Source organism: Podarcis tiliguerta, assembly GCF_965153285.1.
Source record: "Podarcis tiliguerta genome assembly, chromosome: W".
Taxonomy (NCBI): domain Eukaryota; kingdom Metazoa; phylum Chordata; class Lepidosauria; order Squamata; family Lacertidae; genus Podarcis; species Podarcis tiliguerta.
Window position 1 is genome coordinate 2,214,386 of NC_139552.1, and position 14,078 is coordinate 2,228,463.

A 14,078-nucleotide genomic window follows, 5' to 3' on the forward strand; every position below is an offset into this window, starting at 1 on the left:
ACAGACTAAGATGTGGTCTACAGTAGCATGGTGTTTTTATTTTGTTTCAATATAAAAATCATATGAATTCATGAGGATCCGTGCCTCGGATCCATGTTTTTGTGGTGCTGCAGCGCGGCAAAGTGTTGGATCCACGTTTTTTATAGTCCAGTTTGTAGGCGTGCCTTCTAGGTGTGATTTGACACTGCATTTGCTGGAATTATTTTTTAAAAAGTGGAGGATCCATGAGGCTTCGTGTAGATCCGCCTTTTATGCAGACCGAGCTTCCGACAATTGCAGCCAGGAGTCCTGCAGGCTCAGGTTTAAAGATGGGAAGGCCTGGAGGGAAAAAAGGAAAATTGGGGGGAGGGAACAGCTTTTTGGGGGGTGGGTTATGGTGGGGGGTTTTAAGCCTTTGCCCCTCAGAAAAAATGAAAAAAATAAAACCCAGCCAGAGGGGCGGTGTATAAATAAATTATTATAATTATTTAATAAAAACCTTTTTTCCCCCCAATCATCCCACACTTTTTCCCAGCCATTCTGGGCGGCCCCCAACATAATAATAATAATAACTCTAATCCCTGTCCCTAACCCTTATCCCTATCTCTAACCCTAATAATAATAATCTCAGGTTTAGAGATGGGAAGGCTTGGGAAAAAACGTGGGATAATCGGAAAAAACAAGTTTTTATTAAATAACAATAATCGGAAAAAACAAGTTTTTATTAAATAACAATAATAATAATTTATTTATACACCGCCCATCTGACTGGGTTTCCCCAGCCACTCTGGGCAGCTCCCAACAGAATAATAATAATAATAATCCTATCCATAACTCCTATTCCCATCTCTAACCCTCATCCCTAGCCCTAACAACAACAACAACAACAACTATTATTATTATTATTATTATTATCTGTAAATCAACTCGACCTGATGTTGCAAGTTCCTTTCACTTCTTCTCACTTACACTTGCGCTCTGTAGGGGTCCTGCAGACTAAGGAATGTCAAGGGATCGCTATAGATGATTACTAATAATAATACAATAAAAGAACAAAGAACAAAGGACTGGGAGAATTAAGGCGCTGGTGGGGTTTATTCCTCCGTTATTTTCCCGGAAAATAACTTTCCCATCCAGGAAAGTACCCCCAAATAATGGATGCTCAGCACGTTGTAAGCTGCACCGGTTGGATTGCTGCCTGGCTCGTTTCTAGAGTCCGCGCGTGCGCACACTGGCACTGGGAACCTCTGAACTCTGCGCAGGCGCGTGTCGCCCGTGGGGGAGTGTCTCACTCGCGGAAGAGTTGCGCGTTGCCGGGCGACCACTGAGGAGACGCCATTTCAAGGAGCCGTCTGCGCAAGAGCACATTTTTGGGCGGAGGGGCGTGCTTTGCCTTCTGCGCAAGCGGCTCCCGGCCCTATTCGCCGCCTCTCTTCTAGCCCTCGCGAAAGGGGGCCCGTCTCTGCTTCTGCGCAGGCGCAGCTGTCTTGAGTGGGCGTGCCTCTGGCGTGACGCGCCTGGCGCGCCGCCCGAGGTAATATAAAGGCCCGCTCCCGGACGCGTTTCTCGGCCTGCTGGAGCGGCGCAAGGCGGGCGAGCGGCGGGCCGCCGCCGGCGGGCCTGTCCCCGGGGTGGAAGAGGTCGAGGCCTCGACATCGCGTTCGGGATTGTCGTTCTCACCAGCGGCGTCGTTGGCCAGCAGGATGCCGAACATCAAGCTCTTCAGCGGCTCCTCGCACCAGGACCTGTCGCAGAGGATCGCCGACCGGCTGGGCCTCGAGCTGGGCAAGGTGGTCACCAAGAAGTTCTCCAACCAGGAGACGTGGTGGGTTGCGCGGATGCGCGGCCGCCGCGGGGCAGCCTGGGAAGGGTAGTTGTTCCATGCTGGGTGCGAGGTACGTGGTGGGTTGGGCGCGGCCGCGGGGGGGGGGGGGCGGGATGCTGAGAAAGATACCGGTAGTTCTCCGAGGCGGCCGAGCGAATGGGTCCGCGGGGAGCGTGCGGGGTAGGTTGAGAGCTGTGGTTCCCGCAAGGGACGTGGTGGGTTGAGCGCATGCGCGGCCACGGGACAGTCTGGGAAGGGTAGTTCTCTGAGGCGACCGAGCCAGTGGGTCTGAGGGGATTGCGCAGTTCCCCCAGGCTTGATGTAATGCTGCGTCTCCAGGGGATTGGGGGCATGTCGGCAACTGTAGTTCTCCAAGCAGGAGATTGGGGGGGGGATTGGGAACTGTAGTTTTCCATTAAAGAGATGGGAAGTGTAGTTTTCCATGAAGGAGACAGCAGCATTCTGGGATGTATAGTTTTCCTTGGAGATGGGGGCCTGCACTCTGGAAAGTGTAGTTTTCCGTGAAAGAGATGGGACAGCACTCTGGGAACTCTAGTTTTTTGTGAAGAAGACGGGGAACAGTCTGCCTGGCAAAGCAACTGGGCTGTGTACGTGACTTGTGAAGAGAGAGGAATGAAACAGGGATGCAGGGGTGTAGATTGATCAAGAATCATATCAAAATAGTTTAAACCCAGTCAACGCAATGCTTTCATTGCTGACACAGATGGCTTACTCTATATTTGTTATAATTCCTCATAGCAATCCCACTTGATCACTACAGAAACTGTAGTTCTCCAAGCAGGAGATGGGACAGAACTCTGGGAACTGTAGTTTTCCACAAAAGAAACACTGAGCACCACTCTGAGAACTCTATTTTTCCATTAAGGAGATGGGCAGCACTGTGGGAATTGTAGTTTTCCGAAAGGTGGATTTGATTTAAATCCCTAGTCAGTTAGACTTGATTTAAATCATTTTTTAACAGAAAGACTCATTTTTGCTGGTATAATCTTTCTCTTGACAACCAGGTGAAGGTTTTCTTTTAGGAATGATAAATTTTCAGAGTCGTTTTTACAGTTATATCAAAAATCACTGATTTGGTTCTACTCTTAGAAATACACTGACAGATAATTATGAAATTATGGTGAGGTTTATTAAGTTAATGGTTTCCATTTCGACAACTTTTCTGCTGTGCTTGATTGGAAAAATAAAAATTACCATTGCCTTAATAACAATCTAAACAATTTATTTCACTAAAACAATAACATGATAGCATATGGATCCATGTTTGTTACCTGGTGTGATTCCACAATTTTTTTTAACAAAGACTGTGTTTTAGCACACATGAAAAGCTTATTTCCTGATATATTATTATTATTATTTATTATCCCTAATCCCTATCCCTAAGTTCTATTGCTGTCTCTAACCCTTATCTTTAACCATAACCATAACAACAACAACAACAATTATAGGCTACAACTGAACTAGTTACAAAATAATCAAAATAATATATCCTTATTTCTCGCTCAATAGCCTTTGGACTAGAACATATCTCAAAGAGAAAATTTTTTAAAAGTGTTTTAATTTAAAAATCCAGTTTGAATCAAAAATACCCCTGTAAATGGAAAATATCCAGTTTAAATTGGGGGGGGGAGTCTGATTTAAATTGGAAAAAACTGATTTAATTAAATAAATAAATCTGATTAAAAAAAAATCCTTGAATCTTTCTTCCCGCAGCGTGGAGATCGGTGAGAGCGTGCGCGGCGAGGATGTCTACATCGTACAGAGCGGCTGCGGCGAGATCAATGACCACCTGATGGAGCTGCTAATCATGATCAACGCCTGCAAGATTGCGTCTGCCAGCCGAGTGACAGCAGTCATTCCCTGCTTCCCCTACGCCCGGCAGGACAAGAAGGACAAGGTTTCCAGGAGGACGGGATTACTGGCTCACCGGGGGGGGGGTGAAGTTGCCGGGCGGACTGGGCTGAGGGCAGCCATGCCCCAGTCTTGCTAGCTAAGCTGGGTTATAAAGGTAAAGGTAAAGGACCCCTGAAAGTTAAGTCCAGTTGTGAACGACTCTGGGGTTGCGGCGTTCATCTCGCTTTACTGGCTGAGGGGGCTGATACAGTTTTTCCGGGTCATATGGCCAGCATGACTAATCCACTTCTGGCGAAACCAGAGCAGTGCACGGAAATTTCATGGAAAGGCTGGGTTATATATAGGTGGGATGAATTGGAGACCTGCCTGCTAGGCAGGGAGTTGGAGTCCGGCTAGCTAGGCCTGATTGTAGCTGGGATCCTAGCTGCTAGGTAGGATGGGAGTTGGAGTCCTGCTAGCTATGCTGGGTTATAGGTGGGATCCTGCCTGCTAGGCCTGATGGGAATTGTAGCACGGCGCCCGATTCAACGGCCCCCTTTCCATTGCAGAGCCGGGCGCCCATCTCCGCCAAGCTCATCGCCAACATGCTCTCGGTGGCCGGTGCCGACCACATCATCACCATGGACCTGCACGCCTCTCAGATCCAGGTGGCGCCTCCAGGGCTCATCTAGTCCAGCCCGCATAGCCACGTGTGAACTTTCTGAATATTATGACTATTCAACACTTATGTTAATAATGTACTTTTTAATTTTAATTATTATTGATTTTGTGAAATATTTGAGCACTTTTTTGGAGGGGAAAAGTGAGGCTTATATTCAGGCCAATACAGTATTATTACGTTGACTATGTTACTAAGGTCTGCTTTTTATGACGTTTTCCAACTGCTTTTATCAGATTAATAATGATGATGATGATGATGGGGAAGCCCAGCCAGATGGACGGGGGTATGTGTATTATTATTATTATTATTATTTCTTTATTTATTATTTCTGCTTCCTGGCCCAGGGCTTCTTTGACATCCCTGTCGACAACCTGTATGCCGAGCCAGCCGTTATGAAGTGGATCAAGGAGAACATCGCCGAGTGGAAGAACTGCACCATCGTCTCGCCGGACGCTGGGGGGGCCAAAAGGTGACCCCAGAATTTCCCAAAATTTGTCACAGGTCCCTTCCAACTGTACCATTCAGAGATTTTGCATTGAGATTCCTGCTTTGCCAGGGGATGGACTGGATGACCCCCGGGGTCCTTCCCAGCTCCTCCATCCTATTAATCTCCCATTCTAATAATAATAGTAATAATAATAATTAATACCTTTGCTTCTCCATATTAAGAGGGTGACAGCAAGGCTGAATCTTTCCATAAAAATGGATTTAAGTAATAATAATAAAAGTATTTTAAATCAAGACATCTCAACCTAGAACCTCCTTCTCCCAGGGTGACATCCATCGCCGACCACCTGAACGTCGACTTTGCCCTCATCCACAAGGAGCGCAAGAAGGCCAGCGAGGTCGACCACATGGTCCTGGTGGGCGATGTCAAGGACCGGGCGGCCATCTTGGTGGACGACATGGCCGACACCTGTGGGACCATCTGCCACGCTGCCGACAAGTGAGTCTGATTTAAGTGGTGGGGAAATCTAATTTAAAATTTAAAAAATCCAATTTAAGTGGGGGGAAATTCTGTTTTAAATAAAAAAAAATCAATTTAAAGTTTAACAATCTGGTTTAAATTTTAAAAAATCTGATTTAAATGCTTAAAAAATCTGATTTAAATGCTTAAAAATTCTGATTTAAATAAAAAATTTTCAGATTCTTATTATTTTTAAAAATCATTGATTTTTACCCACCCTGCTTAGAAGGCAACCCCTGTGGTCATCCAGCCCATCCCGCTTTCCCCCGCAGGCTCCTCTCGGCAGGCGCCACCCGAGTCTACGCCATCCTGACGCATGGTATCTTCTCCGGCCCAGCCATCTCCCGGATTAACGGCGCAGGGTTCGAGGCCATCGTCGTCACCAACACCATCCCGCAGGAGGAGAAGATGAAGCACTGCCCCAAAATTCAGGTAGGGGGTGTCAGGACTGGTCGTTGTCCTCTTCAGATCACCACACAAATGCTTCTTGTTCTTTATAAAACTTTTTATTGCGTATTAACAAAACAATCTTATAAACGGTTCTTAACTTTAACTATTCTTCCTCAGAGTCACTTATTTCAGATACCTTCTGAGCTCTGCTTCTCCATGACCAGCCACCCTCAAAATGGCGAAGGCGCCTCTCCCTTCGTTTTCCCGCTCTTTTTTCTAACCTCCTGGCTAGAGCTGGCCTGTATCTCCTCTCCTCCGAATCTGAGCTAGAACTTAACCCTTGCCTTTCCTGTGAACAGCCAGTCCCTCCCTGTTGTTCCTCTTGCTCCCTTCTATTAAATTTACTGTTCTCCCTCCCCCCTTGGGGAATGCTTTCTCCCTCTGATAAACTGAAAACTTCTAACTCTTCCCTGACATCACCCCCTCCCCTAAGCCCCCCTTCCTCCTTCTTGCTCTCCTCTGTTTCTGGAGGACCGAACCCTCTGAACTCTTCTTCCTCGCTATCTGTCTTTTCAAAAATTTCTTGAAGATGCCAGTTATGGGGTTTTGGCTTGTGGGGATATTTTCTATGAAATTCTCTCTGCAATTCTGGAACGTTAATTTTTTCTGCTGATTCCCATGAGTTCTCAGACTCATCTAACCCTTTCCATGCAACCAAATACTGTAATTTCCTCCTACTTATTCTTGAGTCTAATATCTCTTCCACTTCAGCCTCCTCTTCCCCCATCATGGTGGGAAAAGGAGGTGGTTCCCTTGAAATTTGATACTTATGTGCTGGTACAAACACTGACAATAAAGATCTATGAAATACAGGGTGTATTCTCATATTTTCAGGTAAATGAAGCTTGAAAGCGACTGGGTTAATTTGAGCCTTTACTTGGAAAGGTCCCAATCTCCTTGGTTCTAGCTTTTTACACCTCCCTCGTATTGGTAGTCCCTTGGTAGACAGCCATACCCAGCTCCCTACTTGGATTTCTTCCCCAACCCGCCGGTGCCTGTCTGCAGCTCTCTTGTAAGCCTCTTTAGCTTCTTCCAAATCCTCTTTCAATATCTCATGAATGCACCTCAACTCCTCTATCATTTGTTCTGCTGCTGGTACTGCTAACTGCTCCTCTTGACCTGGGAATGCCCTTGGGTGCAAGCCATAGTTTGCCACAAATGGGGCTCTGCCCGTAGACACATGCATTGCATTATTATACGCAAACTCTGCTAGACTCAACTTCTCTAACCACCCGCTCTGCTGATAACCAGCATAACACCTCAGATATTGTTGTAGTGTTGCATTCGTTCTTTCAGCTTCCCCATTGGTTTGCGGGTGTCTCGCCGACGTGAGGCTTAGCTCCACATCTAGTAACTGCATTAACCTCTTCCAAAATTGTGATGTAAATTGGGCCCCTCTATCTGAAATGATTTGTGATGGCAAACCATGCAACCTAAAAATATTATCTAAAAACATCTTTGCAGTTTCCTGTGCGGTCGGAATTTTGGTACATGGTATGAAATGTGCCATCTTGGTTAGCATGTCAACCACCACAAAGATCACTGTTTGCCTATGGGATGACGGTAGATCCGTTATAAAATCCATAGACACCACATCCCAAGGCCTTCCCGGCGTGGGCATAGGTTGCAACAACCCTGCGGGAGCTGCTCTGGGTGCCTTGGCTCGTTGACATACTTCACAACCTCTTACATATTGCGTTACCTCCTCCCTCAACTTTGGCCACCAGAACTGTCGTGTGATCTGATACAGGGTCTTTTCTCTACCAAAATGTCCTGCAGTCGGGTTATCATGATGTTGCCTCAACACTTTACCTCTTAATTCACCTGCAGGTACATACAGCACCCCTCTCCTGTACAACAATCCATCTTTTTCTTTGAAACCTTCCTCTTCCCCTCTACCTTTTCTCAGTTCCTCCATTTTCTTTTGTGCAAACTCATCTGTTACTGTCAATCGCTGGAATTCCCTGCCGTCCACTACTACGGCTGCACACCCCCACTGATCCGATCTCAGCATTTCTCGCAACTTGGGAGGTGCTTCCCCTTCCATATACTCAGGTTTGCGCGATAGCGCATCTGCACGAACGTTTTGATGCCCAGGTATATACTCAATCCTAAAATTAAACCCAGCAAAAAACTCCGCCCACCTAATTTGCCTTTGGTTTAGCTGTCTAGCAGTTCTCCAATACTCTAAATTCTTATGATCTGTTTGTACCACCACCTGATGTGACGCCCCTTCCAAAAAATGTCTCCACACTTTAAAGGCAGCATGCACAGCTAAAAGTTCCTTATCAAATATGGTGTAGTTTTGTTCTGATTGATTTAATTTTCTAGAGTAGAAGGCACAGGGTCTCCAGTCCCCTTCCTTGTCCTGTTGCAGCAGAATGGCCCCAATAGCCCTATCAGAGGCATCAGTTTCTACCTTCATACGTTTACTTGGATCTAGGTGCATAAGATATTTTTCTGAAGCAAACACCGCCTTTAGTTTATCAAAGGCCTTCTGTGCTTCCTCAGACCATCTGAATGGCTCCTTGCCTCTTAGACAATCAGTCAGTGGCGTTGTGATTTTGGAGTAATTACCTATGAATTTACGATAGAAATTATCAAATCCTAAAAACCTCTGTAGATCTTTCTTAGTCTTAGGTGCCTCCCATTCCACCACTGCCTGAACTTTACTGGGGTCCATGTGCACCCCTTTGTGGGAAATGCAATATCCCAGGAACTCCACCTTTTGTGTATGGAACTTACACTTCTCTAACTTCACATATAACCTGTTGGTCCTCAATCTTTCTAACACCTGTGTGACATGTTTTACGTGTTCCTCCATGCTTTCACTATATATTAAGAGGTCATCTAAATAAGAGACACAGAACTGATCCAGTATACCTGCTAAGACGTGGTTGATGAAGGTTTGAAATACCCCTGAGCCATTTTGCAAGCCAAAAGGCATTACCAAGAATTCAAATGCACCATACTTAGTACAAAAACTGGTTTTCCACTCATCCCCTTCTCTGACCCTTATCAGATTATATGCTCCTCGTAGATCAAGCTTGGTAAAGACTTTGGCTGACCTTACTCTCTCCAAGAGGTCATCTATACGTGGCAGTGGGCACACGCGAGGCTTCATTTGGCTGTTAAGGATTCTGAAGTCACATACTAATCTCGGTGCCCCTTCCTCCCCTTTCTTTTTGACAAAAAAGACGGGAGCACCCCCCGAGGCTGTGGACTCTCTAATAAAACCTCTCTGCAAATCCTTTTGCAGGAACTCCCTCAATGCTGCAGATTCTACTTCCGACATGGCATATATCTTGCTTGGTGGCAACTGTGCCCCAGGGACTAGATCTATCTTGCAATCATAGAGCCTATGTGGTGGAAGTTTATCCGCTTCTTTTTCACAAAAAACATCCCGATAAGCAATATATTGTGACGGAATCTCACTTTCATTCCCCATCAACTTCCCTTCTACCTCTGTTCCCATTACTTCCACTGAGATTTTTCCCTTTTGCCCCAAACAATGTGTCATACAATAGATCGAACCAAAAACCAAAGACCTTTGATGCCAGGCAATCACCGGATTGTGACGATTGAGCCAACTCATGCCCAGCACCATCGGGTGTCCAGCTAGTTTGGTCACATGAAATGCCCTGGTCTCTGAGTGATGACCCATATCCATTCTCATTGGTGGAGTCTCATAAGTCACTTCTCCTGACAGTAGCGGTCTGCCGTCAATTGTTTTCACTCGCAGTGGGAAATTCAAAGGTAACAAAGCGATTTTGTGTTCCTGTACCAATTTCTGGTCTATGAAATCTGCTGACGCTCCTGAGTCTAACAGCGCCTCTACCTGGACCTTGTGTCCATTGGGTAGTTGTAGTTGCACCTTCACCGTTAGTCCTGGGATAGGTGGTTCTGCGTGAGAGCCTTCTATTGCTTCTCCACCCGGCTGCAAGCTCCCATTTCCAGCCGGGGACATTCGTTTCCCTGATGCCGTTCCTTTGGGCAATTGTCTTCTCCCATGTCTGCTCCAGATAGAGACTCCCATCCTTTACGATTGCGACATTGTCGTGCTAGATGCCCTGGTTTTCCACAGACGAAGCAACGCCTCATGTCTCTTCTTCTCCCTGCATTTCCTCTTACCATGGAAGAGGTAGTAACTGGGAGGGGTCTGGCTGCTCCTAATTCCATGGGCTCTGGCCGCTCTCGTCCTGGCATGTTGCCCGCTCTGCTCTCTGTACTTTCAATAATATTGTTTTCCCGCCACCGTGGTTGCCATTGTTCCTTCTTTTCACTAGCCCTCCGTTCCACGCGTAGGCTCAATTGCAGGCACGTTCGGACCAGAGAGTCCAAGGAACTAGGTTCTGGCATTTGGGCCAATTGGTCTAAAATCTCATTATTCAGTCCTTCCCTAAAAAGGGCTGCAACTGTTGGGGAATTCAGATCCCATTTTAATTTCTGCACCAGCAAACTAAAGTTGGACCAATAAACTCCCACAGTGTCTTTTCCTTGTCTCATTCTCAACAGCTGCCTAGCTGTGGTTACTTCATGCGCAGGGTCTAAGAAAATCGTGTCTAGATACTGCAGAAACATTTGTAGATTTCCTAGGGCAGAATCCCTTCGAGATATTAGGGGTATAACACAGTCCTTAGCCCTCCCTTCCAAGAAATTAATCACATAAGCAACCTTCTCTTGCTCAGATTGAAATTCTTTATCCTTTATCTCAATTATGTAAGAAATTTCTGTCTTGAAAGCCATGTATTCAGAGCTTTCTCCCTTGAAGCTACGCGGACGTACAGTAAATGTTTTACTCACTCTATCTCCACACTTCGCTTGCAGCATGGTTCTATGTTCTCCCAATGCTGCCGATAGTGCGTCAACTTGACTTTTCAACTGTAAGTTCTGTTGCCATAAGTCCTGTAATGTTAGCTGGAGCGCTGGGGTTTCTCCTTGCCCAACTGGCGCCACAGCTCCCTCCATTTTGGCTTCTCCTTCTTTACGTATAGTGAAGAGGCGCAGAGCAGAAGGTATTCTGTCAGGACTGGTCGTTGTCCTCTTCAGATCACCACACAAATGCTTCTTGTTCTTTATAAAACTTTTTATTGCGTATTAACAAAACAATCTTATAAACGGTTCTTAACTTTAATTATTCTTCCTCAGAGTCACTTCTTTCAGATACCTTCTGAGCTCTGCTTCTCCATGACCAGCCACCCTCAAAATGGCGAAGGCGCCTCTCCCTTCGTTTTCCCGCTCTTTTTTCTAACCTCCTGGCTAGAGCTGGCCTGTATCTCCTCTCCTCCGAATCTGAGCTAGAACTTAACCCTTGCCTTTCCTGTGAACAGCCAGTCCCTCCCTGTTGTTCCTCTTGCTCCCTTCTATTAGGTTCACTGCTCTCCCTCCCCCCTTGGGGAATGCTTTCTCCCTCTGATAAACTGAAAACTTCTAACTCTTCCCTGACAGGGGGATTATTATTGTTGTTGTTATTATCTATCAGGCACGTTCCTGATCATTCTCACATCTTCCATCAGCTTCGTCATTTATTACTATTATTAATTATTTTTATAATCTCTGGCACGTTTCTGGTCATTCTCACATCTTCCAATGTCAATTGTTTATTATTATTATTATTATCATTATTATTTCTCTGGTCTGTCCCAGATCATTTGGCCCCTTCCTCGTGCCAACTTGCCGCATCCCGTGACTTGTAATTTCTATTCTTTGTCTATCGTCTTGTTTTATTGTGATGGCCGAGGGCTGGCGCAAATCAAGATTCATTCATTCATTCATTCATTCAAAGCTTGACTGGCTGGTGAAGATTCATTCGTTCGTTCATTCGTTCGTCTTTTTTGCTATGGCCAAGGGCTGACGCAAATATTCATTCATATCACGCACTATAACCCGGCACCCAGTTAACCCTGCCTCTCCCTCTTTTTCCCCCCTAGGTGATTGACATCTCCATGATCCTGGCCGAGGCCATCCGCCGCACCCACAACGGCGAATCCGTCTCCTACCTGTTCAGCCACGTCCCGCTATAGTTCCTGACCCTGGCACACAAATTCAACAGTCCTCTGTGCATGTACAGAGTGTTGAGTTGGCTTTATCTCACGATTCCCCACTTTTCGATTCAGGGCGCCTGGTGGGTGGGAATTTTAGCGCGGGTCTAATTTGGGGGTCATTTTATCCACTCGTTTCTCTGGTTCTTTCACTTCCCAAATTCCCCTTTCAATTGGGGGCGTCTGGTGCGGTATTTATTGTTCATGTCCGACGGGGCGATCCAATCCCTTGGTGTTGGCGCTACAATTCCCCACCCCTTGATTTGGGGTTTTGACTCTATGGCTCCCAGCCCCAAATCCCATTCATTCCCCTCTTTTCTGGTGTCCCATGCTTGTTTCCTTCCCCCAAAAAACCCACCATTTTTCAGGAATCAGGGCGCCTGGCGTTGGCCCTATAATTTCCCCCGAAGCGCCCAGTGGCGCCATGACTCCCCTAAACCCCATTCATTTCATTCTGTCTCCTGTCGCCCCCCCCCCCAAGTACACTTAATTTCAAACTTTGATCCAGGCACTAGAATTCCCCCTAGGCGCCCGACGGTGCTATGACTCCCCTAAGCCCCATTCATTTTGTTCTGTCTCCTATCGCCCCCAGAATACACTTAATTTTGCGCTTGAATTCCCTGCCCTCGAGTCTATTCATTTCATCCAATCTCACCTCTGATCGCCATTATTTCCCCACCCACCCAATTTTTTCAGATTCTGGTTTCTGATCCTGGGCAGCAGTGTTTTTGCTCTATAAGACTCACTTTTTCCCTCCTAAAAAGTAAGGGGAAATGTGTGTGCGTCTTATGGAGCAAATGCAGGCTGCGCAGCTATCCCAGAACCCAGAACAGCAAGAGGGATTGCTGCTTTCACTGCGCAGCGATCCCTCTTGCTGTTCTGGCTTCTGAGATTCAGAATATTTTTTTCTTGTTTTCCTCCTCCAAAAACTAGGTGCGTCTTGTGGTCTGGTGCGTCTTATAGAGCGAAAAATATGGTGGTATGGGGTGTGTCCTGTTCATTTCAGAGGGGAAAATCGCTGCTGCAATTCTCCCCACTCAGAAAACCCTTCACCCTTGGGTGCCCAGTTGAGAATTATAGACTCCTGGAGCTCCTGCCCCCCCCCCCCCCCCGTTCCAGGTTTGAGTCCTGGCGATGGATGAATGAATAATAAACTCTCATTTAAAAGCCCAAAATCTCTGTTTCTTCATTAGCGGGGTGGGTGGATCGCAGCTCGGCATGCTGGGAGTTGTAGTTTCTTCCTCTTCTACGGTTTCCTTGAGATAGGGAAGCTTTTTATATTAGATGAATTATTGTGTTCATGAGACCTTCGGGTATAGGGCGGCATAAAATAAATATTTTGCAGGAAGCCAGATGGGCAGGGTATATATTATTATTGTTATTATTATTTAATTTTTCCTCCAAAGGAATCCCAATGATTCCTTCACATAAAATATAATATCTAAATTACAACAGCTACTTAATTATAAAACCCACCACCCACCCTCTACTTCTCTCCACAGCAATTCTACTTCTTTATATTTCTTTCTACCTTTTTTCCTTGCATTCTATAATAAATTACATTCTGATTTTTCTTTCTTTATTGTTTTTGTTATTGCTTACATTTTTTATTCTAAGCCTATTAGCATCTCATTTTTAGAACAATATTTTGACATATAATCTTTGAAATACTTCCACTCCATTCTTAACTTTTGATTTGATTGATATCTTGTAATTGAAGTTAATTTTACCAATTCTATATACTCACTTAATTTACAAATCCACGCTTCCTTTGTTGGTGTGTCCCTAGATTTCCATTTAGTGGCAATTACTGGTACTACCCTGGCAGCTGTTGTTGCATATAAAAAGATTGGTTTTTTTTTCATTTGTGGTACATCTTTGCCCACCAACCCTAACAGATAAGCTTCGGGATTTTATCAAGGGATTTTTAACATTTTCTTAAGTTCCTCATGTATTATTCCCCAAAACTTCTTTATTTCCTTGCAACCCCACCACATAAGAATTATCGTTCCAGGTTCTTTGTTACGTTTCCAACAAATGTTGGATTTTAATTTATATATTTTGGCGAGTTTGACTGGTGTTAAATACCACCTGTAAAACATTTTAACAAAATTTTCCTTTATCGTATAGCAGGCGGTAAAGCAGATATCCTCGGGACAGAGTTTCTCCCATTGTTCTAAATATATAGCGTGGCTGATATCTTGTGCCCATTTGCCCATTGTTTATTTTACCTCTTCATCAAATCATAGTCCTATAATAGAGTGTAAATTTTTGATAATA

General features: G+C 45.3%; 1 protein-coding gene across 4 annotated transcripts; it reads left to right on the plus strand.

The window, feature by feature from the left end:
* Positions 1 to 1,476: 1,476 nt before the first annotated feature.
* Positions 1,477 to 12,973, plus strand: LOC310668847 (ribose-phosphate pyrophosphokinase 1-like). 4 transcript variants are annotated; one of them, XM_083422194.1, is made up of 8 exons: positions 1,477 to 1,804; positions 3,539 to 3,722; positions 4,228 to 4,326; positions 4,685 to 4,809; positions 5,113 to 5,286; positions 5,580 to 5,739; positions 11,688 to 12,654; positions 12,696 to 12,973. In XM_083422194.1, the coding sequence occupies exons 1-7, from the start codon at positions 1,683 to 1,685 to the stop codon at positions 11,778 to 11,780; spliced, it is 957 nt and encodes a 318-aa protein (XP_083278320.1). In that variant the 5' UTR covers positions 1,477 to 1,682; the 3' UTR covers positions 11,781 to 12,654; positions 12,696 to 12,973. The 4 variants fall into 4 exon arrangements, with proteins under 4 accessions (XP_083278320.1, XP_083278321.1, XP_083278322.1 ...); XM_083422195.1 differs by having other exon boundaries at positions 1,512 to 1,874; XM_083422196.1 differs by lacking the exon at positions 12,696 to 12,973 and having other exon boundaries at positions 1,547 to 1,804; positions 5,537 to 5,739; positions 11,688 to 12,270.
* Positions 12,974 to 14,078: the final 1,105 nt, after the last annotated feature.

Coding starts and splice junctions, on each gene's coding strand:
- LOC310668847 (XM_083422194.1), top strand. CDS start 1,683: ATGCCGAACATCAAGCTCTTCAGCGGCTCCTCGCACCAGGACCTGTCG. Junction 3,723..4,227: donor GGCAGGACAAGAAGGACAAG/GTTTCCAGGAGG, acceptor TTTCCATTGCAG/AGCCGGGCGCCCATCTCCGC. Junction 4,327..4,684: donor TGCACGCCTCTCAGATCCAG/GTGGCGCCTCCA, acceptor TTCCTGGCCCAG/GGCTTCTTTGACATCCCTGT.